The sequence below is a fragment of the Eleutherodactylus coqui genome, chromosome 2 (genome assembly GCF_035609145.1).
Source record: "Eleutherodactylus coqui strain aEleCoq1 chromosome 2, aEleCoq1.hap1, whole genome shotgun sequence".
Classification (NCBI taxonomy): Eukaryota; Metazoa; Chordata; class Amphibia; order Anura; family Eleutherodactylidae; genus Eleutherodactylus; species Eleutherodactylus coqui.
The window spans coordinates 48,560,080-48,584,687 of NC_089838.1; the positions used below are offsets into that span (position 1 = coordinate 48,560,080).

The 24,608-nt window shown below is 46.8% G+C and overlaps 1 protein-coding gene across 1 annotated transcript in view; it reads right to left on the reverse strand.

The window, feature by feature from the left end:
• The window catches only part of LRP6 (LDL receptor related protein 6), a 50,554-nt gene extending 35,957 nt beyond the window's left edge, over positions 1 to 14,597 (reverse strand). Inside the window, exons 1-3 of the mRNA XM_066590820.1 lie at positions 14,285 to 14,597; positions 11,151 to 11,544; positions 3,435 to 3,632 (exon numbers count right to left, since the gene is read on the reverse strand). Of these exons, the coding sequence (XP_066446917.1) occupies positions 3,435 to 3,632; positions 11,151 to 11,544; positions 14,285 to 14,339 (647 nt within the window). The 5' untranslated portion in view covers positions 14,340 to 14,597. The remainder of the gene's footprint in view (positions 1 to 3,434; positions 3,633 to 11,150; positions 11,545 to 14,284) is intronic.
• Positions 14,598 to 24,608: the final 10,011 nt, after the last annotated feature.

A 24,608-nucleotide genomic window follows, 5' to 3' on the forward strand; every position in this document is an offset into this window, starting at 1 on the left:
CAGCTCTGCCCTAGGAATAGCAGCAGTGTTGATGAAGTGATTAACCATCAGGACCGTGAGGGCCAGAGAAGGATATAACGCACTACGGTGTCCAGCCTCTAGGGAGGAGCGCGAAAACCAGCAACATGGAGGAACGTGCCATTTTAATGGTTGCAACAAGCAGCGCGGTCCTCACAACTTACCAGTTGTACTCCGAATAAGGCAGCAGTTGCCCCCCACACTTTTGCGTTCTTCGTCCCCACGTTACAGGGTGTCGGAGGTACAGAAAATGGTTTCTCGTGCACGTCTACACCCTACGCACGTGACTATATAGGCCGCTTGCAATGCCGCCGACCGCTTCATACTTAGCAGCCCCAGAAAAGACATCCTGCAGTTTGCAAGCAGAGATCTAAAATAAGGCTTAATTTTTACAGTCAGTGAACACAAACATCCGGAGGCAGAAAACCTCCCCTGCTCCGGGGTGCAAGTGTACATCCAGGGTGGGATGGGGTTCCTGCGAACGGGCATATATGCACGCTGTATGGATGGTGCAGGCTCAGGAGCCGAGCCAGTGCCATCCGCAGCGACTGTGACCAAGGGTCCGTGTCACATTCGTTGTACAAGCGAGAAGGACTGAACGATCCATATTTAAGCGACAATTTAACGTTGGTCGCGTTTACACTGACTGATTAGTCTTCACTTTTGCTTGTTTGAATAGTAAATTGTTCTGTGTTAAAAGAGTGCTCCTACTGCAGCACTGATCCCCGCTGTTAAAGGGGTTGTCCTGCGCCGAAACGGGTTTGTTTTTTTTTTCCAATAGCCCCCCGTTCGGCGCGAGACAAACCCAATGCAGGGGTTTAAAAAAAACAAACGGATAGTACTTACCCGAATCCCCGCGCTCCAGTGACTTCTTACTTACCTTGCGAAGATGGCCGCCGGGATCTTCACCCTCGGTGGACCGCAGGTCTTCTGTGCGGTCCATTGCCGATTCCAGCCTCCTGATTGGCTGGAATCGGCACACGTGACGGGGCGGAGCTACGAGGAGCAGCTCTCTGGCACGAGCGGCCCCATTCAGAAGGGAGAAGACCGGACTGCGCAAGCGCGTCTAATCGGGCGATTAGACGCTGAAAATTAGACGGCACCATGGAGACGAGGACGCCAGCAACGGAACAGGTAAGTGAATAACTTCTGTATGGCTCATAATTAATGCACAATGTACATTACAAAGTGCATTAATATGGCCATACAGAAGTGTATACCCCAACTTTGTTTCGCGGGACAACCCCTTTAACCTCTTACATTGTGTGATCAATGTTCATAGATTGTTTGCATCGACCATGGCCGGTGATCGCGATGATAAGCGATAATGCACTGCAGTACAGAAGTACTGCAGTGTATTACCCGAGTGATCATAGCAATAACAGGGACATTAAAGCAAAAAAAAAAAAGCCAAGGTTTTTATTGCGCTAAAGTGGAAAAATAAAATCAAATAAATATAAGAAAAAAAAAATAAAAAATGATATATATATCTATGAAAGTTTGGGTATTGTCGTAAAGCGCACCACCCCGCAGAAGAAGAAAAAAAACAAACAAAACACTAGAACAAGCCACGTAAAATATGAGCTTTTCCTCCGTCCTCCAAAAAGGAAATAAAACGAAGTTATTTGTACACCAAAAAACCAGTGCAGACTCCAGCCCTCATGCGGCTAAGTCAACAGAAAAGTTTAGGGTATTTAGGAGACCCGGATTTATCACAGACTTGGGGAATGCACGGCAGATTGACAAAATTCATCGCCGGCGCAAGTCTCCTGACACAACAGTTTGTAACAAAGTAACATAGTATGTAAGGCCGAATGAAGACAATGTCCATCTAGTTCAGCCTATATGGCCATGGACTGATACATTGTAACAAACCCTCAGAAGGTATCCGGTTAGGACCAGTTTTCAAATATTGGATGTGAATATGATCACAGATCATGAAAACTGTTGAATTTAAGCAAAAAGTTGGTTAGAAAGTTGCCGAACTTAATGGAAAGCCTGCCAAAGAGTTAAGTTTCCGCCGCTAAGTGGTGGCGACGACGTGACGCACGGACCACGTGTGCGGCTGCCGAGCTGTCACTGCTCCACACATTGCGTTTCTATTAACTGGAGAGAAAACTGACACCCACGGGCGGCCGGACAGATGGCGAGCAGCCGCCGACACATTTGCTTTTGGTTACGTCTTGGAAGCTCCTCCTGGCGTTTAGCTGGCGAGGGAACTCATCATGCCAATGGAAAGTTCAAGAAAGCTGGCAGCGCTCGACACGCTGGCACGGCCCCCGCAGTGAGATGAGGCCGCTAGTGATGGGCTTGTAAAAGTCTCCGCTGGCACTGAGCCTCCAAAGTCACTTCACGCTGCCGGACACTAGCAGCACAGCTAAAGACGAGAGATGCCATACGCCCGGAGAGCAGTCGCGTAATCCGGCGGCGAAGGATTATCAGGAGGTTCATCATATAGAGGAACGCTCTGCTTTCAATGCACTTCGTGTTGCAGTTTCTCACCATTGCCAAGACCTCGGCTTGCTGGTCTGCACCGATACACTGTAACAAATCCTCAACTATACGGGAAGGACAAGGTGAGGTAAGGGATGCAATATCCAAGCAGCGTTATCTAACCTTGTCCTGCTCATAGAGCTGAGGGTTTGTCACAGTGCATCAGTACAGACCTTCCTCTGAGGACGCAGCAGCACAGGTCTCTGTACTGGACGCCACACTGATAAAAAGCGTGTTGCAGTGTATCAGTGTGGCGTCCAGGACAGAGACCTGTGCTGTTGCGTTATCACAGAGGAAGGTCTGTACTGATACACTGTGACAAACCCTCAGCTGTATGAAGGAGTCCGAGTTTAAGCCTCAGCACACTTGAGGACATTGAGAAGCAGCGGACTACAAAAGGCTCTATCAAGTCAACTCTACACACTTTTAGCGAATGTCTGACAATCCAGACGGTTTGATAATCCAGCATCTCTTACTGCCAAGGCCGGATGTGCGTTACAGATCAGCTGCAGCCACCCATTCACGTGACAACTGCAGCAGCGAAGAAACTTTGGACCGTGTGGTTGTACTCGATCCGTATTTTCATCTATGACTGAGAACGAGCCATGAATAGTTAAATTGTTCTGACAGGAAGGGAGAAACAAAAAAGCGCGATGCCGATAGCGGTGAGATATCCTGCAGCTGCATCAACACCGGCGGCACTTACTGCCCCGCTGATTCGTCACCCAGCGTCCCTCTGGACGCTGCGGGTTTACTGTGAACCGTCAGCCATCAGGCGGGATGCTGTGCAGCAGTGACCACCGACCACTGCAAGGATTAACCCCTTTGCTGCAGTTTTGGTATAGACTTACTGTTAACAGGATATACAGGGCAGGTAGTAGGCTCTGCTGCCCCTACAGCTAGGAGGCCGGTACTGCACTTACCTGAAGCTGCCATCCAGGTTGGACTTGTGGATGAAGTTGAGTTTGGCGTCCGCCCAATAAAGCTTCTGCTCCTCGTAATCCAACGTCAGCCCGTTCGGCCAGTAGATCTCAGAGTCGATGATGACGGAACGCAGCGAGCCGTCCATCCCGGCCCGTTCGATCTTCGGCACCTCGCCCCAGTCAGTCCAGTACATGTAACTAAAAAGAGAGGAGACAAGACTGTAAGCTCTAGGCGCCCACGAACCCATCAGTGTGACGCAGCGGACCGGCGCAATGCAATGGACTGAACGCCGCACAGACGTTATGTAGATAGATAAACGGCAACAACCCCTCAGCTGCAGGAAGCAGTAGGCCGTGTCCGCTCATCAGGAATACGGAATCTGCATGAGAGCTACGTAGATTCCTCATCCGCAGCTCACTGGACCAGGAATCCGGACTGCAGTCTATACGCCGTGGGACTTCTTGACACGGAACCCGCGCCTGGTTTACCGCGTGCAGAGGAGCCCCATTGAATAAAGCCAAGCAGTCCGTTCCTGGTGCCAATTCTGTTCCAAATTAGTGAGCAGATATACCATTTAACAAGGGCCAAATCCACCGGCAGATCTGCGGGACAATGGGGGGGCCAAACCGCGGTAGAAATATGAAATATAGCTACAGATATTTGCTGCAGAGGCGGAACGTGAGCGCAAAAATCCAGAGCGGTTTCCTCCGTGTTAACAAAGAAGCTCTCCATGGGACTTTAACCTCTTTCCACCCCAGAGTGTAAACGTACCCCCACCTGGCCGGGAAGCGGTTCCCATGAACGACCTACGAAGGAGTCCCCCTTATTCACGTCGGGAGCCGCTGTGACTGACCCCCACTGTTAACCCCTTACATAGTGCTAGGAATGCTCCCTCTGGAATATCATCAGCCCTCCACCAGGTAATTGTGGAGGACTGATGGATTCCCATGGCAACCGGACATCAGACAATTGTGTCCAGGTCCACCATGACCTATGGTTGCCATCAATAGCAATAATGCATTGCAGCACACAGGTACTGCAGTGTATTATCAATGTGATTATAGCATTGAAGGTTTGAGTACCCTACAAGGACATGAAAAAAAAATAAAATAAAAGTTTTGTATTTTGAAAAGTGGAGAATCCTCCACCCCCTCAATAATCACATCCTTATGTTAAAAATAGGCCGCCTCACTAAGGGGTTAAACTGTGGATGTACCCAAAAACATTCACAGCAAGCAGAGATCTTGAGAAAGTAAACAAAGTTTATTTAAGAATGATAGAATAGAAAGGCAAAAGGAGATTAAGCCGGGACCCCCAAAGTCACCGTCGGGGGTTCCTCCAAGACGCAAGACTGCAGCGAGCAGAAGAAGCGGATTATCGATCGTCCACACATCCTGCTTCACTCTGATGATAGATGGGGGTCCCAGCGATCAGACCCCCATCAATCTAGCAGTGGATAGGTGACTGGAGAACTGCTTTTTGCTATCAGCCAGGACACGCTGTGATAAACCGCCAACCGGTGCGCTATATTACAAGCCAGGCAGTGTAAGGGTTAACAGCCCAGGTACGAGGATTACATGGCAGACAATTAACCTTTGTAGTTGACACAGTTCAGCCAAGGAGACAAGTTTGAACAGACGATCGTGTCGCCGCCAATTAGTCAGTCATTATACGAAACCAGCGCAATTGTACTGCAAACCGCAAAACGTGTTTTCTGAAGGAAAATGCCACATGAAGCCTTTTTCTCACCCCGGGGTCCGACCACCTTGTACCGGGAGAACGGGCACTGCTCCCTCCCAATATGGGCACCATTACAGCCTCCTCAGGGACTGGCACAGGGGCAAATACCAAATATTGTGGGACCCAGTCCAGACATGCCCCATCCTGAACGCCCCTCCGGAAGGTGGGCAGCAAGGCACAGATGGATGGTAAGGGAAGGTAACTAAGTGCCATGCCTTAGTGATCTGAGATGGATTACAGGAGCCCACTGTTGCATTTACTCCTCTCCTCCATACCCACTAGGTTGGCACTGGATGCCTGCTCCTGCAGGACCAGCAGAGTCTGGCTATGAGCCCTGTGGACGTAGTAATGAGCAATTAGCGGTCACCCAGCTATCCCAGTCATTTCAATGACCCTTCTGTGCCCTGTGTGGGCATGAGATCAGAGAAGAAAAGATAAGGAATGCCCGCTCTCCTCTATACCGTGGCGATCACTATTTCACTTCTGGTACTGCTGCAACGCATTCCGACGAGAGACTTCTGCGCTTCATGTGGCTGTGTGATCAGCGGCCCGATGTCACAGGGGTACGCACAGAGCGGCGCAAGGAAGACAGAACAATAACGATGCGTAATCAATTAGACGCTTTAGGTTTTATTAACCCCTTAGATTGCGTAAAACGATGAGCAATTGGTGCAGATTCTGGAGACGGCGCCAAAGTGCTAAGCAGTTCCCGTTATTTTTCAGAAGAATACAGTAATACTGCAGCCACAAAATGTATGCTGCGATAAATCAGTGGTGAACGTACAGCGCATATTCGTAACAGTGGAGAAAAAAAATGCAAGCATGTATACAGGTTAACCCCCATTACGGTACATTCACAGGGAAATTTTCTGTATATTCTTGTACATAGGGGGCAGTATTATAGTAGGTATATTCTTGTACATAGGGGGCAGTATTATAGTAGTTATATTCTTGCACATAGGGGGCAGTATTATAGTAGTTATATTCTGGTACATAGGGGCAGTATTATAGTAGTTATATTCTTGTACATAGGGGGCAGTATTATAGTAGTTATATTCTTGTACATAGGGGGCAGTATTATAGTAGTTATATTCTTGTACATAGGGGGCAGTATTATAGTAGTTATATTCTTGTACATAGGGGGCAGTATTATAGTAGTTATATTCTTGTACATAGGGGGCAGTATTATAGTAGTTATATTCTTGTACATAGGGGGCAGTATTATAGTAGTTATATTCTTGTACATAGGGAGTAGTATTATAGTAGTTATATTCTTGTACATAGGGGGGCAGTATTATAGTAGTTATATTCTTGTACATAGGGGGAAGTATTATAGTAGTTATATTCTTGTACATAGGGGGAAGTATTATAGTAGTTATATTCTTGTACATAGGGGGAAGTATTATAGTAGTTATATTCTGGTACATAGGGGCAGTATTATAGTAGTTATATTCTTGTACATAGGGGGAAGTATTATAGTAGTTATATTCTTGTACATAGGGGGGCAGTATTATAGTAGTTATATTCTTGTACATAGGGGGAAGTATTATAGTAGTTATATTCTTGTACATAGGGGGAAGTATTATAGTAGTTATATTCTTGCACATAGGGGGGCAGTATTATAGTAGTTATATTCTTGTACATAGGGGGAAGTATTATAGTAGTTATATTCTTGTACATAGGGGGAAGTATTATAGTAGTTATATTCTTGTACATGGGGCAGTATTATAGTAGTTATATTCTTGTACATAGGGGGAAGTATTATAGTAGTTATATTCTTGTACATGGGGCAGTATTATAGTAGTTATATTCTTGTACATAGGGGGAAGTATTATAGTAGTTATATTCTTGTACATAGGGGGCAGTATTATAGTAGTTATATTATTGTACAAAGGGGGCAGTATTATAGTAGTTATATTATTGTACATAGGGGGCAGTATTATAGTAGTTATATTCTTGTACATAGGGGGAAGTATTATAGTAGGTATATTCTTGTACATAGGAAGGCAGTATTATAGTAGTTATATTCTTGTACATAGGGGGCAGTATTATAGTAGTTATATTCTTGTACATAGGGGGAAGTATTATAGTAGTTATATTCTTGTACATATGGGGCAGTATTATAGCAGTTATATTCTTGTACATATGGGGCAGTATTATAGTAGTTATATTCTTGTACATAGGGGGCAGTATTATAGTAGTTATATTCTTGTACATAGGGGGAAGTATTATAGTAGTTATATTCTTGTACATATGGGGCAGTATTATAGTAGTTATATTCTTGTACATATGGGGCAGTATTATAGTAGTTATATTCTTGTACATAGGGGACAGTATTATAGTAGTTATATTCTTGTACATAGGGGGCAGTATTATAGTAGTTATATTCTTGTACATAGGGGGAAGTATTATAGTAGTTATATTCTTGTACATAGGGGGAAGTATTATAGTAGTTATATTCTTGTACATATGGGGCAGTATTATAGCAGTTATATTCTTGTACATATGGGGCAGTATTATAGCAGTTATATTCTTGTACATAGGGGACAGTATTATAGTAGTTATATTCTTGTACATAGGGGGCAGTATTATAGTAGTTATATTCTTGTACATAGGGGGCAGTATTATAGTAGTTATATTCTTGTACATAGGGGGCAGTATTATAGCAGCTCTCCTTTGTAACATTGCATGATATGGATAATTCCGGATATTACATCCGCTCATCCCACAGTAGCAGAAGAAATAATATGGCACGTATTTATAGCTGATCTCGGACCAGGTGCCAGCAGTGTTTGTTAGTTGTAATTAAAACATGTCCCATTACAACCACATTTTAGAAGCACTTTACAGCTCAGCGGCTTCCCAGGGTCTGATGAGGAGATTCTCATTGACTTGCATGGGGTGGGGGAGGGGAGCATGCATTCAGGGAGACCACATGCAAGCAGCTGTGAGCGCAGACACGGAGACCCCCGACATACAGGCTTCTAATCAGTCCACTTCAGTAATTAGGGAGAGGTCCCACGGTCACCCTAACTCCCTCCGAACTTAAATAAGTTCCGCTTTGAAAAAGAACATTGCAGCTAGAGGGGTCCTCTGGAGAGACCCCCGTCCTCTGGTTCTACCTACAGGAGGAGCTTCTTATGCAGTTCATTAACTGCCTGCTGAGCTCACAGCATGGAACAGGAGCAATCAGCACAAATGGAGCCGCCCCCCCCCCTACAGCTGGGGAGCAACTGCAGTATGTGTGCAGGGCCAGGGAGCACGCTGCCGCCATAGGTAGCTGCGGGCGGCCAACCCGCCCCTCTCAGAGCTGCGCCACCACCTAGGATGCTGCATGCAGGAAGGGGAAGACAAAGCATCTAACCACCAACTTCCCTGGAGGCCGTGGGGGGGAGGGGACCCAATTAGTTAGTCAGTGGCTGATGAGGCTCGGAGGCGCTGGCATTTGATTGCCTGCTGCTGTGATCACATGGCCGCGCATCAAAGACAACAAATCAGCGAGTAAATAGAAAGCAGACCTCCGGGATCGGATGCCAACAATCTCCACTGCGCCGGAAGTTGACCGCAAATACAACGATCCCCCCGGAGCGCCGCTAACGTCAGAGCGGAGCGATCATTTTGTGTTAGGGAATAAACACATAGCAGCATTCAAAGAACGCACCCAGTGGCTCAGACGCCATTTTTGTACGCCGCTACGAGCCCTTGCCTTAACGTGCATGCGGGTTGGATACGATGCTGTAGCGTACTCGAGTAGCGGCGAGCAGCGATGGAAACAGTCTGCGAAGAATCCATGTGGAAATTGACGCGTGGAGCAAAGTTTTAATCCGCCAGTTTAAAGGCTCATTCACACAGGCGCAGAAGACAGCAGATAACCCCCCACCCCTCCCCCAGTTGGACAGGAGGGTCACTAACTCCCTTCCGCCCAAGTATGTAGGTTTACGTGTTGCCTGTGAAGGGGTTCCCGCCGATGGGCATAAAGGTCCGTCCTATGGATTGTGTGCGCTCAGAATCTGAGACAGCGCCATCTGCAGCCGGCTGAGAATAATAGTCCCTGCTGTTAAGCAGGAGAGCGCTCAGCCATGTAATCACAATAGCACTTGGGTCCGCTTTGGCCTGTGATTGTTATGAATAGTGATAATGTAGTGCAGTGCAGAAGTACTGCAGTTTATAATCGGTGTGATCACAGCATCGCAGGTTCAAGTCCCCTACAGGAACATTAAAAATATAGATACATATTTTAACAATAACTTTTCCCCTCTTTGTTTACTGACCAGACTATTTGGAATCAGCTTAAAAGTCTGAGAAAGAATAGCGAGCGATTTCTGCGTATTTACACGGCACAATTGTCGCTCAAATTGATTCATTTTAATGAATTTTGAGCGATAATCGTCCCGTGTAAATGGGCCATTAAGGACAAGTGATTTTCATTGTCGCATTGCAGGATTCATAACTCACCGACAGCCGTACGAGGGCTTGTCGTTTGTAGGAGGTCTTGTAATTTATACTAGTACTATTTGCAGCACATGTGACTTTTGGATTGTTTTTGTCAAACTTTTTTTTGGAGGCGAACAAAAAGGAAAAAAAAAAAAAAAAGCATCCGTTTAAAAAATTTTGTACAGTGTTCACGAAGCGAGTTAAAACATTCCTCATCGTGCAGCTCGTTATGAACGTGGTAATAGCTGTTACGTGCTGGTTTTTTTTGGACTTTCCCATTTTAAAAAGAGGTTTTTGCAGAGAAAAGGAGTATTTTTTTTTATTCCCCCCCCCCCAATAAGTTAAAGGGGTTTTCTGTGGAAATACTACTGATGACCTAGTCTCAGGATAGGTGATCAATAGTTGATCGGTCGTGGTCTTCTGCTCAGGCCTCGACCGATCAGCTGTGCGGGCGCATGCTCTGAGCACCGTAACAGAGGTCGGAGTGGAAGTCTCTGGCCGGCCGCCATGAAATCAATGAGAGCCGTGCCTGCAGTTACAAGCGCCAGCCACTACATGGGAGGTTGGCGCGGAGGCTTCCACTCCGACCTCTGGCATTACGGTGCTGAGAGCATGCGCCCGCACAGCTGATCGGTTGGGGGCCCGAACAGCAGACCCTGTCCGATCAACTATTGATAACCTATCCTGAGTTTAGGTCATCAGTAGTATTTCCACAAAAGACCTTTAAACCATTAAGGTGTTTTGTTTTTTTTTTACACGACCCTATCTTTGAGAGGACTTGACAACGTGATCATTAGAGCGCTAAGATAGTACACTGCATTACTTATGTAGTGCATTCTACTAAGCCTATGATAGCAGCCTATAAGGTTCAGCGGGAGGCGGGGCCCAATAGGCCGATTTACACCATTGTTACACGAGCAGATTCTCGTTTCGACAAGCGAATGATGTTACCGCTAGTTTGTTCAGACAGCAGATCATCACTGAGAACTGCTCACTTCTCGTTCAGTGCTTCACATTCCTATGTATACACGGGGAGGAGAGCGTTTACACGTAGCAAGTAGTGAGCGAACCACCGATGATGCTTATGCTAGGTGAAACTAAGCGCCAGATGAAAAGTGCACGATGACTCGCGTTTAGACGTAATAACTGTCGCGCACTTTTGTTCAATTGAGCGACAATTGTCACGTGTAAACGGGCCTTAACACAGCAGACATGGAGGCCTTCGTCCGGCTTCCATGGGAACTCATTGGTACCGTGTAATGGCATTACAGGGTGTCAATGTGCAACAGGAGGAGCCCCAGCCCCTGGCCTACTGTATTGACTGTGGCATGTCAGGGGTTAATCTGCCAGGATTTGAGGGTTCTAAATTCCCGGCGGTTAGAGCAGAAGCCGGGCTGTCCGTAACAGACTGCAGGACAAAAGAAACCAGTCAGCCACTACCCATCCCGTATGGGCCGATCACAGGGAGCAATAGATGGCAATCAAGCACACATTACATGACACTGAAGCCAGCAGGTGGCGCTGTGGACACGAACACTCACCCTCTGGCAGGATCCAGGGCGATCGCTCGAGGCTGATCCAGTTCTTGCCAGAATATGACTTTCCGTAAAGTCCCGTCCAGGTTAGAAACTTCTATTCTGTTGGTCTCGGAGTCAGTCCAGTAGAGCTTCTCTCCCAACCAATCACAGGCCAGTCCGTCTGGCGACACCAACCCAGCGATGACCACATCCTGCGAGTTTCCCGTCTTGTTGAAGTTTATCCGTTTAATGGATTCCTCGCTGACATCGCTCCAGTAAATATATCCATGGAAAAACACAAAGTCCACTGCGGCCGCGTCCTCCAGGCCCGTGACAAGGACGGTGGAGTTCCCCTTTACCCCGGCGCCATCCACCAGCCGCAGGTCTCGCCGGTTGGCGTAAAGCAGTAAGGGCGATGCTGCAAGGAAAAACAAGACAGAGAATGAGAGAGCATTGCAGAGGGCAGGGGTCACCGGAGGGGGAGGGGTGATGTACAAGAGGGGGGTAAATATATACTGATGGTAAAAAGTCACTTTGATATAAAGTTTGTTTCAATTTTACTTTTTTTTCTAGATGCAGCCTGCAGTGTAAAGCATGGGAGCTTTCATTCTGGCTGCTAGGGCTACTTCCAGGGTGATCCGTGTATCCACGTCTATACGACAGATGTATATATATCTCTACATAACGTTTAATAATCTGTATGTTACAGATTTATATGTAACCTCCATGCTTTACAGTGCAGGAAGAGAACCAGTGAGTGCAGCAAAACAAACAGATTAGAGACGGGAGCCAACAATCGTCGGCTACAACTCCTCCAAGCGGCAGCGGTGTAAGGAGAGGTCAGCACCAACTAAAGCAAAGGTAGCTAATCTGCAGCTACTGCAAAACTACAACTCCCAGCATGCACCAAGATCAGATGCTGCAACTTTACGTCTGTTAAGCCACAACTCCCAGCATGCCCCGAGCGGCGACCCTCTTCTGGTGGCTCTCCAGCACACCTGAGAAGCCATCCAAAACTTTAGAAAGTCACAATTCCCACTGTTCACAGAGCAGCGATCCCCAACCTGTAACTTGGCATGCTGGGAGTTGTAGTTTTGTAATAGTCCCTTTGCAGTGATCCTTAAAGGGGTTGTCCCGCGCCGAAACGTTTTTTTGGTTTTTTTTCAATAGCCCCCCCGTTCGGCGCGAGACAAACCCGATGCAGGGGTTAAAAAAAAAACAAAAACCCGGATAGTGCTTACCTGAATCCCCGCGCTCCGGTGACTTCTTACTTACCTTGCGAAGATGGCCGCCGGGATCTTCACCCTCGGTGGACCGCAGGTCTTCTGTGCGGTCCATTGCCGATTCCAGCCTCCTGATTGGCTGGAATCGGCACGTGACGGGGCGGAGCTACGAGGAGCCGCTCTCCGGCACGAGCGGCCCCATTCAGAAAAGAAGACCGGACTGCGCAAGCGCGTCTAATCGGGCGATTAGACGCTGAAAATTAGACGGCACCATGGAGACGAGGACGCTAGCAACGGAACAGGTAAGTGAATAACTTCTGATAACTTCTGTATGGCTCATAATTAATGCCCAATGTACATTACAAAGTGCATTAATATGGCCATACAGAAGTGTATAACCCCACTTTGTTTCGCGGGACAACCCCTTTAACTTGTGATTCTCTGGTCATTGCAACCACAACTCCCAGCATGCTCTGAGCAGCAGTGATCAACCTGCAGACCTCCAGCTACTGTAACATTACAACTGAGCCCAGCAGCGGTCCTTAACCTGGGATTTTGCACGCTGAGAGTTCTAGTTTTGCAACAGATGGAGTCATAGATTGAGGATCAGTGCCTGGTGCATGCTGGGAGTTGTAGTTTTGCAGTGATCCTCCCAGCATGCACCAGGCACTGATCCTCAATCTATGACTCCATTTGTTGCAAAACTACAACTCCCAGCATGCCCTTTGCAGTGGTCCTGTGACTCTTGGGTTGTTAAACTACAACTCCCAAAAACTGTACATTAGCATTAGTGTAGCAGACAGTCACTGCCGCTCTGAGCCCAAGAGCTTACAATCTGCAGGCCGGGGAGCTGCCGAGAATAAGGACTTCCAGGTGGAGCATCAGCTGCGGAAACCATATGGAGGAATCTCGGCTGTCCCAGGATGACCCCCGGCCGCCGGACCCCCAACTACTACAAACCCACAGCCATAGGCCCAGGATGGTTAGCGGGGACCACAAAGTGGCCGCCCAGGAGCATCGCGTTGGAGAGCAGCGGCGCCACCGAGAAGCACTCTCCTCCCTACAGGAATGCGGGAAGCTTTTATCGGTGGACTTAACCCCTCACTTGCTGCAGGGGCGGACAAAGGACAGGCGCTGGTCACATGACCACGGCCAAATGTTTCTGCCCCTCTCAAAAACGTCGCTTCAGTTTTTCTCTACTGTTAAAGACTCCGGCTGTCAGCGAATGGAAGCGTTTTCACGTCCTCAACTGCGGGCTTGTTCAGTCTACAGCGGAGATTGCCCACAACGATACATTGTAACAAGCCCTCAGCTGTGAGCAGGACGGGTTTATAAGCTTCAGCTGGGAAACATGGAGTGTTCTCACTCACTGACAGCAAGCAGAGGACTGGTACCGTCTACTAGCAGTCTCCAGCGAGTGACGGGGCTCCGGCCCTTTAAAGATCAGCGGCGCCTGCTAGGAAACGGTTTGGGGGGATTGATGGTTAGTTTGGAGGAAGGCACCCATTTCAGGGATTGGGGGGGCAGGGATCCATTACGACTAGTGGCGGGCACCGGATCAGGATCACCTGTTACCCAGCGCCAGCGGGCGGCTCTTCATGGACGTTGTCATGGCAGCTGATGTGAGTGGTCACCCAGGTGGGGGGGATAGGTGCACGGACCCCCTGCACCCGGGTGGACAAGTCATTAGCATCAAAATCTAAGAGGGGCGATTACACCGCCGTCCGATCACGGAGCCGAAAGGCGATACGACAGTCATGGCGGCTCCGGGACCCCAAAAGCGCAAATCCTGGAAGAAAACAGACACAAAACAACCACAGAAAGACGGCGGCAGACTACAACCCCCAGCATGTGCAGCAGGGGCCACCAGCACCCGTTTCCTGCTGGCCCGACCCCCCCTCCAGTCCTCAGGGCCCCCGTCAGCCCGGCTCTCACCCCTCAGCAGGCAGCCCAGGCTGCACACCAGCAGGCTCCTCAGCACGGCGCCCATGTCTGCGGCTGTCCGCTGCTCATCGCGGGGCCCCGGTCACGGCTCAGCTCTCCTCCCGCAGCCGCTTCCCCGCTCCGGACCCTCCATGCTGCGTGTGAAGCCGCCGCCGATTTTCTCCTCCCCCTCCTGCTCCGGCGGCGGATTGATCCCTCTCCGGTCACCGAGCTCCTCACTGCTTCCCCGGTGAGCCGGTAGCTGCCTGCCGCGTATTATCCCGGTGCTCGTCGCTCTGTGCCCGGGTCCCGAAAACGTCCGTTCAGCTGAGCTCACAGGCGAGCACGACGCGGAATTCCGCAGGGACTACTTCCTCTCCTCCCTTCCCCCTGCTCTGCCGCCGGAACTACATTGCCGGGGCCTGTGAGGGGAGACTGAGACCTCGGGCTGGAGTGAGGGGGCGGCCGGCGGGCGGTGTGTGCGGGACACCGAGGAATACATCGGAGACGTTACAATGTATACACTGTACACATTATATACACTCTGCAAATACCTTATATCACACGGTGTACATATTATATATACACTAAATGTACATATCACAAACTGTACACATATACACTGTATATATATATATATATATATATATATATATATATACACACACACACATCATATCACACGGTGTACATATTATATTATCACTAAATATACATATCACACACTATAAACATACACTATATATATATATATCATATCACATGGTGTACATATTATATATACACTAAATATACCGGTACATATCACACACTATAAACATATACACTATATATATATATATATATATATATATATACACTATATATACATCATATCACACGGTGTACATATTATATATACACTAAATATACATATCACACACTATAAACATATACACTATATATACACATCATACCACAAAGTGTACATATTATACTAGCTGATATACCCGGCTTCGCCCGAGTTATTTTGGTACTGGTGTTTATGTGGTGTTCACATGGAAAATCTTATGAAGTCGTGGTTACTTTAGAGATACTGAGGAAAAACATATGTTCACCATTTTGCATAGTTCTCTGCGTTACCCAGGAAACACCACGTGGAGGCAACCATGCGACGTTCCTTTATATAAAATGACATCAGGAAGTGAGAGAATTAGATTACATACATAAAATTTGGACACTAATTCTTTTGCGCTTAGAATTGAATAATCAAGTTGGGACCCATTAGCTTTTCATATTTATGACACAATCAATGCCCGTGCCAAATTTAAAGTTTCTATGGCATCGAAAAGTGAGAGATTTAGATTATGTACGCAAAATTTCGATGCCAATTCTTTTGCGCTAGAATTGAATAATCGAGTTGGGACCCAATTTATTTTCCTATTTTGGAGATAATCTATGCTTGCGCCAAAATTCATGTTTCTACGACATCGGGAAGTTGGAGAACTTTTGGCGAGTCAGTCAGTGAGTGAGTCAGTCAGTGAGTGAGTCAGTGAGGGCTTTCGTCTTTATATATATAGATATACACTAAATATACATATCACACACTATACACATATACACTGTATATACCCCGTTTTCCTGAAAATAAGACCTAGCATGATTTTTCTGGATTTTTGAGGATGCAAAATGCTTTTTCAGGATTTTTGAGGATGCTTGAAGTATCAGCCCTACTCCAAAATTGAGCCCTAAGTACAGTTAATAAAAAAGACAATATACATAGTGTCTACGCAGCTATACATGAAAAAAAAATCTATTGGAGCAAAAATTAATATAAGACACTGTCTTATTTTCGGGGAAACATATATACACTAAATATACATATCACACACTATACACATATACACTGTATATATACATCATAGCACATGGTGTACATATTATATATACACTAAATATACATATTACACACTGTACATATATACACTGAGGCCTCATGTCCACTCAAAAAATACAATACGTGCAGAATCTGCTGCGGATTCCGCGCGGATTTGCTTTAAATGGCATTTTTTTGCATGCAGATATCCGCGCACATTGCTATCAATGTGATAGCAATGTTGCTGATCCGCGCGGAATCCACAGCAAATGGAGCATGCCGCGTTTTTTCTCCCGCGCATGAAAAACGCAATTCTTTTAAAATGCCATCCGCGGGTGCAAAAATCAATTTAATGGACCGCGGATGGCAATGATTCCCTATGGGCAAAATCCGCGGCTGAAATCCGCAGCGGAATCCGCAATTCCATTTACCCAGTGGACTTGTGGCCTGAATATATACATCATATCACACAGTGTACATATTATATAATATGTACACTGTATATAAGTGATATCACACAGCATACACATATAATATATGCACTCTTAATATACACTGTAAATACCTCATATCTCATAGTGTACATATATAATATATACACTGTATATACATAATATCACACACTGTACACATATATACACTGTAAATATACATCATCACACACAACACATATGCTATATATACATCATATCACGTGCTGTATACATATAATATAAACACTAAATATACATCATATCACACACTGTATACATATAATATATGCACTGTAAATATCACGAACTATACTATATATACATCATCACACGCTGTACACATACAATATATATATATTTACCTGTATGTATCATATCACACACTACAAATATATATATATATATATATATATATATATATATATATATATATATATATACATACACGTCATATCACATACTGTACAAATATATATATTAAATATATAATATATATATAGGCGCTATACAAATAAAGATGTATATGTGTCATAACATACTACATATATGATATATGCACTGTAAATATTCCTGGTGGAGTCAAGATTGACAGGGGAGGTCACGCTAACCCACTAACATACACCATACAGCTGCATTAATGTAACGTAGAGCCAGCGGCCGCAGGTGTGGCTGTAACGGCCCATCTGCCGGTTCAAGCGCCCTGTCCGCCACCGCTGGCCCACAATCTGGCACCCCCCATTTGTCTTTTTGTGCAGAGTGTGGTTGGCAGCAGGGAGGCCACAGCGGCTGTTAAGCGCGTTTGGTGGTGGTGCCGCCCGACAAGCGTCCCCCCTCCCCACATGGAACAGAAAACTCGACGGCAGCAGGGGGGACATAAAGTGACAGGCCGCGGCCCCAGACTGCAGCCAGTCACTGCGGGGAGACAACAGCGCCACGGGACAATGACTGATATGCCTCCCCCGCACACAGGTGTAGGACATCACAGAGGCAACTGCGGCGGGGGCCTGTCAGTGATACGCAGCAGACAAAAACAGCATGAGGAGGACAGAAGGGAGGGCGGCGGGCCAAGCGCCGGGGCCAGGGGGTTGAAAGGGGGAGCCGGGTACCTGATGTCACAGCGCTACAGCTCAGCGACGGGCCCTTTACACAGACATGCACTGTAGGTCCTTCTAGCACCTTCAGCTCTTGAGCCAATTGGGAGTTAGGGGTGTGACAGGGGATGGTCCTCATGGAAGTCCTGTCAAACTTGCTTCTGGTGGCGTCAAGATACACTAATACCCCTTCAACCCTCATGTGGTGAAGAATGGAAGCTGAGGAGAGGTATGACTGATGTTCCCATCCCAGGACCCCTACCTTGAGTGAGTGGAAGTAAGGAGCCTATCTAGTGTTCTATCTACTGAGTACAATTGACTGTCAGCGAAGTGTTCTTCCCACCTCCGGTGTGTCTGTCCAGGAGCAAAGCCTTGCAGATAACTCAGCCTGTAGGCCCGGTGTCATCCTGTGTCCCGTACTACGTCTGTCCAGGAGCAAAGTCATACAGATAACTAGGACTATAGCCCCGGTGTTATCCTGTGTCCCAGAGTGTGTGTGTCCAGGAGCGGAGGCATAAAGATAACTAGGACTGTAGGCCCGGTGTCATCCTGTGTCCCGGAGTGTGTCGGTCCAGGAGCGGAGTCATGCAGATAACTAGGACTGTAGGCCGGTGTTATCCTGTGTCCCAGAGTGTGTGTGTCCAGGAGCGGAGTCATACAGATAACTAGGAATGTAGGCCCAGTGTCCTGTGTTCTCCTCCCTGACCTTGCTGAAATTGTTTCTTTTTGCAATGGTGTGTAAAGTTGCCTTAAAGAAGTAAAGTTCCAGTCACTGCCCGTTCCCAGTGATTGAGGCATTCGACTATAGTCGGGTGTGGACTCTTAGTATTTTCCTGCAGGACAACCAACTGTGTGAAGGAACGGTGGCATCCACTACACGTCTATACAGGTAACCGCTGTCCCAGCGTTGCCTGGAAGAGGCCTAGCAGTGCCTTGGCTCAGGCTGTACGCGTCCCTCTGGGGATGAGTTTGGTAGACCCACCGTGACAAGTGCCATCTCTACCCCTGCAAGCTCCTCAGTGTCGTGCCTCGGTTGCTGCGGGATGTTACACTAGTACCCTGTTGTACCGCCTCTAGCTTGGATGCAAGATGTGAAACGGGTGGGCATGGAGACACAGTTTATGCATGGTATCGTGCAGCATAACGTGCAAACTGGTAGGCTGTAGAAGTTGGCATCCCAGATGATTCCATACGTGTTCTATTGGTGATAAATCAGGCGGCCACGGAAGTAACAATGTTGTGGGGGCTCCTGTGACCCCCTTGTGTGTGTGGCTGAGCATTATCCTGCTGCCTCTTGGAAGCCGCCATGAGAGAAACACTTGTGGCTGCAGGATGTCCTGAACATATCGCTGAGCTGTCATTGTCCCTCGAACCAATACTAGGGGGAACCGACTGTCATATGCGGTGGCCCCCCAGACCATCACACCAGCTGTGGGCAGGATTCAGGGGCTCACCTCGAAGTCTCCAGACACGAACACGGCCACCATCAGCTCCCAAACTAAACCTGGATTCATTGCTGAAGACAACTAGGTTCCCTTCCATAGCGTCCTGTTTCATTGTTCATGACACCACTGCAAAGACCAAATGTCCTTTCCTGAAGTGCCTTGAAATGGTTCGAACAGACACAGGGGTGTAATGATGGCACCCCCTGACTCTGGATGGGGGGACAACGGAAAAGTTGAAGCTGCTGGAGCTTGTCGGACGATCAGACGCTCCCCTCTACTGGTAGTCTGTAGGGGGCGTCCTGAGCCCGGTCACCTTCTGTGCCCTCACCCCCCAAGAGTCTGGTCAAAACAGCCCGGTGGGGGACAAGTCATCGATACGACCATCCAGTTTCTCACATTCCAATAATGCGCCCCTCTCAGACTCTGGTAATGGGGTGACATCTCTTCTTCGCATTGTAGAGGTGTCTAGTGGTCAACAAGCTCTGCACAAGCTCCTATATACAAGGAGCCTCCAAGAGCCTTTTATAGGCCAAGGTGGGAACCACTTTTAGGGCCTCCGGTGACAAGAACGTTCATCTAATCACCACAACTTTCATCATTTACAGATCTGCCTGAGATGGAACTGCATGTCGGGTTCTGCAGCAAAATGACCCAGGACCCACCATACCAGTGAAGGGTCTGAGGATTTCATCCCAGCAGTCAGGGTACCCTTGGCTATCATGTCGAGGTTTGTGCAGTAAATATGTATGTTACACGTGTAACTGCTGCGTAGTGCATATTACGCAAACATTACAAGCGTAATATGCAGACAGAATACGCCCATGCGAGTGAGCCCTAAGGGTGACTATCCACTAGCATTTGCGAATTTGCTTTGTTTTTTTCCCCGGTGTCTATAGGGCTTTCTAATGTTAAAAATGCATTGCGGCAAAAATCACAATTTACCGCGAATTCGCGATTTTGCGCGATGCGATTTTAACATTACAAGTCCCATAGACTCCAGGAGAAAAAAAAAACGCTGCGGATTTCGCAGTGAAAAAGAACTGTAGTGGGTTGTCACCCTAAGGGTGCTATTAAGTGATAGCGCCAGCCGCTAGCGCTCGTGTTTTCTCGACAATTGCTGCCCAGCAATTAGTGTCATTAACGCGCTATTATTGCTGGACGGCATCTACGCTCACAGGTGACCGCCTGACAATTGTTGAGAAAATACGAGCGCCAGTGGCTTCGTGATCGTGTGATTGCAACCCAACATCTGCACTCCTCTTACACCCGGACCCCTAACTTAGATATTTTGGAAAAGTGAAGTTAGAGGTGGAACATCTGTTCATTTTTGGCGCAAATCAATAGAAAATTTGCATAACTGGATTTGCACCAAAAAAAAGGGCAACTAACGATGTAACTCTGGCGCAAGAAAGTTAATACATTTTGGGGACTAGGAACAGCGAGGAACTGTAAGGATGACTTCAGACTTGTGATTGCAATATCACTGCGGTTTTTTTTATTGCTAATATCCATAGGACTTTCTAAACTCATTGCACAAAAATTGCAAGTTTAAGCTTTGCGATTTTTGTGCGATGCATTTTTAACATTAGAAAGTCCCATTGACATTTATGTTAAAAAAAAACGCAGCGATATCGCGATGCAAATGTGAAAGCACCCTAAGACCGTGACCGTTGCTAAATATCGCTTCAACCTGCACATACTTCTTCGCGCTTTCCATCGTCGCAGTTATGGGGTGCACTTCCATATTTCCATTAATGATTGCAGAGAGGAGATGTCTGCATTTATTGCACTTTTGCTCCAGTTGCACCAATGTTAATTGTGAAGATTGCTGAGATTATTCCAGCTAATATTATGTCGTGGATGAACCAATATGGAAACTCGCCACTAAGCTTGTGCACATTGTGTGATAGCGCTGCCGGATTGTGCTACGTTGTAAGCTGCGGCCTCCCCGGCTGGGCCCCAAAAGATATCCGTCCACAGTCAGAACTCTGGTCACATGAGAAAAGAGGAATGCGGAGGGAAGACAGAGAATAGGGACAAACACCCCCATTATCCGGGAGCCGCAGAACCTGTGAAGAGAGGACGCAACATTCCCAGAACCCAGGTACCACCAGAAGGGTCATCACAGATGTATCTAATACTACCCTGTGTGATACTGTCTGCTGAGCCGTGTATCTAATCCTATCCTGTGTGATACTGTATGCTGAGTAGTGTATCTAATCCTATCCTGTGTGATACTGTCTGCTCAGCCTCTGTATCTAATTCTATCATGTGATGCTGTCTACTGAGCTGTGTATCTAATTGTATCCTTGTACTCGATGCTGAGCCGTGTATCTAATCCTGTCCTGTGTGATACTGTCTGCTGAGCTGTGTATCTAATCCTATCTTGTGATAATGTCTGCTGAGCCGTGTATCTAGTTATATCATGTGGGATACTATCTATTCAACCGCAGTATCTAATCCTGTCATATATGATACTGCCTGTTGAGCTGTGTATCTAATTCTATCATGTGTGATACTGTCTATTGAGCCATATATGTAAACCTCCTGTGTGGACTGTAGACGTCCATCCTTGCGGGGATAAATCATGGTGAGCACATGTATGATGGCGGCAGATGACGTCTATAACCGCCGCCATGCAGAGACAATGAGCCCCCTGTCAACATCAGGGCGTCCCCTAATTAGGCGGCTGCTCCAAGGCTGGAAAACCATAATGAAGCCATAAAACGTCTCCTAATTGCTGCATTCGCTATACGACAGCATTGTCCTATAATGACTCTTAATAGCGGGAAACACCAGGGGGCACTAAGAGCAGAAAATCCCCCCAGGGGCAAATCGCTTCTGTTCAGATGACAGGCTGTCACTCACAGTCATTACCGTGGAGAAAAGACAGCAGCAACACACGAGGAAGGCAGCCAAGAGCGCCATTCTCATCTACAGGAGTCGTCCTATGAAGTGTGTGATCAGTTGTAATTACAACAGTGATGTCATCACCGGAGGGTGGGGCTATGACTACCTCTCAGACATGATGAGGATATTCAGCTTCCTGTAATGAAATTATTTTTAAAAAGTGCCTCAAAAGTTTCCATGCAACAAGATCGCCCCCTGCTGATAATCCGGACATGTGTTCATCTTTCCTCTAAAGTCCATTTGTACTCTTTCAGAATCTAAAGGAAAAGTAAGCCTTTAGTCTGACATAACTTGTGTGTACTGAAACTTTGATCTCTTGTTCCCTGTTATCAGCTATTCCCACTGGTAAAAGGCTGTAGGCTGTGTTTACCCTCAATAGAATGAGTAACAGGAAGTCTAGAATCCCCCCACTGATCAATAACAAAATTGCCTGAAGGACAAGAACCCCCACCCGCTTGAAGACCCTCATTAAAATCAAACTCTCCTTGAACTAAATTAAAATATTAAGAGGCATAGATATTCAAATACAAACATCTGCCCAGGACAGCAGGGAGCGCTGAGCCACCTCCAAACCCCTGCCACGACAGTGGGGAGCGCTAAGCCACCTCTAAACACCTGCCCAAGACAGCAGGGAATGTTGAGCCCCCTCTAAACACCTGCCCAGGACAGCCGGGAGCACTGAGCCCCCTCTAAAAACTTGCCTAGGACAGCTGTTCTTGCCCTTTGGACAATTTTGGGGTTAATTCTTGTTTATAAGTCCAGTGTACACCCCGAGGCACTTTTTGGATACTTGATATTAATATATGTCACATATCTCCAGTGCTGGGAGCCTCCAGAGACATAATATATGTGATTGATATCAGCTGCTGCTCTTATAATGCCCCCATGAGGTTTTATAAGCTGGCAACAGGGGTGATGTGACTACACATCTGAAAACACACATGCATTTTGTTATGGATTTGCACTAGAATCCACTGAGGAAGATGCCTGCAGCGCGGACATGACAACTGAGGGCTCTAACAGTAGAAGAGTGATAGATACAGCAAGATCATAGCAGCGGTGTTACATGAGCGCCCTCTAGTGCTAATACTGAGATTGACACAAACCAACAGAAGTGCAGCTGCAAGATTTTCTGCATTTAGATCTTCCAACTGTCGCTTGTTGGGCTTCACTACTATTTTTTTTCATAACTCTTAGCCTTTTTCAGCTTCATGAGTCTCGAGAATTCCTCTTCTTAGAGTTGCTCCCAATTAGGTGCAGATTGCCAATCACTGAGAAGAACGGATCTGACGGTTTTGTCTTGAAGACGTCATTAACACGAAGTTCACTTATTTTTGCTCCCTGCACTGGGGATGATGAGCAGTACAGCTATCTGTGTGTTATTAGATACATTGTGCCTATAATTGTCATTTGGATACAATCAGATACATTGTTTTAATGATCAGTGCAGAAGTGCAGGAAATTCCAGAGGGATACTTTTTTTTCCAATTGTATGCTCATCTGAAACCATTCAGGAGCTTCTATACAGAAATCATCTACTAAGAGTCAGGTATATACACAGCAAAATAGTGAGCGCAGCTCTGGAGTATAATACAGGATATAGCTTAGGAACAGTACAGGATAAGTAATGTATGTACACAAAGACACCAGAAGCAGAAAAATGAGTGCAGCTCTGCACTATAATACCAGATGTAACTCAGGATCAGTACAGGATAAGTAACGTATGTACACAGTGACTCCACCAGCAGAATAGTGAGCGCAGCTCTGTGGTATAATACAGGATGTAATTCAGGATCAGTACAGGATAAGTAATGTACGTACACAGTGACTCCACCAGCAGAATAGTGAGCGCAGCTCTGTGGTATAATACAGGATATAACTTAGGAACAGTACAGGATAAGTAATGTACACAGTGACTCCACCAGCAGAATAGTGAGCGCAGCTCTGTGGTATAATACAGGATGTAACTCTGGATCAGTACAGGATAAGTAATGTATGTACACAGTGACTCCACCAGCAGAATAGTGAGTGCAGCTCTGGAGTATAATACAGGATGTAACTCAGGATTAGTACATGATGAAGGTACATTTACACTGAAAGATGATTGCTTAAAAGACAGTTTTGAGCGATCATCTTTGCATAACTTTTAAATAGCTGATTAGCTACTTAAGAGTTAAATGCAGGCGTAGTGGGACACCGCTGATTACTTCAAGAACAGCAGTTTATGCACTACAACAGTGGGCCCCGGCTCCAAGCAAGAGAATTTTTACAAGGCCCGGCAGGGTGGGGCGGGACATGGGCGGGGCTTTGGTTATATGGGGCAGGGTTATGAAGGGGGTTGGAGTTTAGTGCATACTTATTTAATTAGGACATTTAGAATGTCCCTGGCAGTACACACATAGGGCAGTATATAATCTATTTCCCCGACCCAGCACACACACAGGGCAGCATATAATTTATCTCTCCCCCCCCCCAGTAATTAGCAGCCCTCCTCCACAGCAATTAGCAGCCCCACCTCCCCCCCCCAGTAATAGGCAGCCACCAACTCTCAGAAATAAACAG